Source organism: Sprattus sprattus, assembly GCF_963457725.1.
Source record: "Sprattus sprattus genome assembly, chromosome: 14".
In the NCBI taxonomy this organism is placed as follows: Eukaryota; Metazoa; Chordata; class Actinopteri; order Clupeiformes; family Clupeidae; genus Sprattus; species Sprattus sprattus.
The window spans coordinates 212501-215000 of NC_137912.1; the positions used below are offsets into that span (position 1 = coordinate 212501).

The 2500-nt window shown below is 43.2% G+C and overlaps 1 protein-coding gene across 1 annotated transcript in view; it reads right to left on the reverse strand.

The window, feature by feature from the left end:
* Nucleotides 1-507, reverse strand: part of akr1b1.2 (aldo-keto reductase family 1, member B1 (aldose reductase), tandem duplicate 2) — an 8062-nt gene extending 7555 nt beyond the window's left edge. Inside the window, exon 1 of the mRNA XM_080851049.1 lies at nt 348-507. Within this exon, the coding sequence (XP_080707175.1) occupies nt 348-413 (66 nt within the window). The 5' untranslated portion in view covers nt 414-507. The remainder of the gene's footprint in view (nt 1-347) is intronic.
* Nucleotides 508-2500: the final 1993 nt, after the last annotated feature.

Genomic DNA, 2500 nt, shown 5'->3' on the forward strand with positions numbered 1-2500 from the left:
AGGAAACTCGTACTTGTGTTACAAAAGGGACATTAAAAATAGCGCCAGTGCTATAATAGTCCCGCCTTCAGTCCACACGCAGACAGACCGAGCGCATGACGGCTGATACAGAACTCGAACTCTACCTCCAGCGGCATAAACGTGTTTCCCTCCTGCACGATCATACATGCTTACATTAATATAAAGACGCATCTTAAACGTTAACATGAAAATTACACAACGAGAAAAGTTATTTGAATAAGGTGGATTTGAAAACGTCAAAAGATGTGACTGTGAGTGGTGGCAATCCCTCTTTTCTCCCTCTGCCAAGATACATTAGCGCCGTTAACAATATATTTCCCACTCACCTTCCAAGTACCCAGACCAACTTTGGGCATTTCTGCTCCTGTGTTCAACTTAACTGAAGTTGCCATTATGAATAGAAGCCAAACGACTTCCTGAACGAACCTCCTTCTAGACGTCTGCTTTCTCCGAGATTCTAGTCTCTGACCTAGCTTGCCTTACGTGTGCCTGTGATCGATTGGTTTGGCCTTAGGCAATTGGGTCAAATGAGTTTAATAACCACGCCTAGCAAACCAACAGATGGCTTTTAACAGCAGACATTTAACATTTGGAGGTTTCTCATAATATGTCTTGCTTGCAATGAGTGGCATACATTATCTTTATCTAAGGCATGCCGCATCAGTTCAATTCAGACCAGCTTAATATTCCCAGGTCAAGCTATGAGCTACATTGCTTAAGTGTTTAAAACGTTTAACTGAAACATTATGTTTGCAAACCAAACACGACTAGTTGTTCCTTAATATGATACAAACACGTGAAAGTAGTCCAGGTGGAGTATGAAAGTGCTCTGCTCACACTGTAGTGAACACAGTGAGGCGAGAACACCATGGTCACCTATTCAGTTAAGTGTACCCTTCTTATAACCTCCAGTGTCAGTACATGGCCATCGCGTTAACTGGGTAAGCTGAAGCATAACTTTGTAACAAAAGTTACCCTAGCCGAAGACGCTTTTTTGTTATTACAGAAACATTCAGCCCAGCCAAGCAATACGAATCGGCATTTTGATCAGCTCGTTGAGCTGCGCAAACCGATTACGTCATCTGTGCGACATATTCATTGAAGTTCCTTTATCACCTCGTTAAAACCCCCCAAAAGCAAAACTTAACAATTCAAAAAGTGGCTGAGATTAATATATGATCACCAGAGTCGATTAAGTCAATGTCAAAGCATGTCATGGAAGCCATTCCACTACCCGTTCGATGCAGACGGACATTTATGATTCTCTAAAATCGTCTCTATGGAGACCCATTCATTTTACCACCCGCTACCAGCAGGGGGCGACTCGATCACTTTCCCTCCCTGTGAGCCTGTGCTGATCAGTTGATCAAGAGAAAGCTTTATGCCGTGTGTGTGTGTGTGTGGTCTTCACAGACGTTGTGTTCCCATTGGATATCTGGAACTGGAACAAAACACACAGAAGTGCAGGCCAACTGAGACCGTTTTTATAAAGATGTCAGTCTCACACGCTCTCGCACACACACACACACACACACACACACACACACACACACACACACACACACACACACACACACACACACACACACACACACACACACACACACACACACACAAAACATTGTTAAGTGTAAAAGAAAAGTTGCCCATCTTAAGCAAGATCTTATATTGGTCATGAGGTTATAACATTACTGAAAAACAATCAATCATCTTCAGCATCATCAGGACAAAAGGATTAGAGACCTTGCTATCCTCGTAAGACAACTAAACATTTCATGGGTTTTCAAACAGACGAGGGGTTTGAGGGGTACCCCCCCTCCTCCTCCTCCTCCAGTCCAAAGTCTCACTGCTGCGTCTTCATCATCTTCCTCCTCCTCCTCTTCCAGTCCCACTGCTGTATCTTCATCATCTTTCTCCTCCTCCTCTTCCTCCTCCTCTTCCTCCTCCAATCATATTCAGCATCATCAGGACCCACAGGGATCAAAACCAAAACAAAAAAAACTAAAAACATTGTTTTTCGAACGGCCTTTTAAATAGTATCTATGGTAACGTGTGGCGTTTACACTGAAAGAACGTTAGGCTATACACACTAAGAATGGAGCAATTCCTGACATTAATTAAATATTTATGACATCATACTTCTGTTAACAAAATGAAATCTTCCGCATTAAGAGGAGCAGAGCTGGGAGAGGAGAGGAGAATATGTCGGAAATCCATTTGATAGATATGAGTGTATGAGTGTGTGTGTGTGTGTGTGTGTGTGTGTGTGTGTGTGTGGGTCAGGATGGATGTCTGTAGAGGTTAAGGCCTCATGATCGTTCAAACACGTTGTACACACAGTAACAGCTATAACGCGTTTTCCTGCCGAGTCATTGGTTCATAGTCCGTCACATGACTGAACTAACTTCCTGCTCTGGTGAAATGAGATCAATAAGAGCAGGAAGTGGATACAGAAGAGGAGGCAGGAGGGATGGCAACG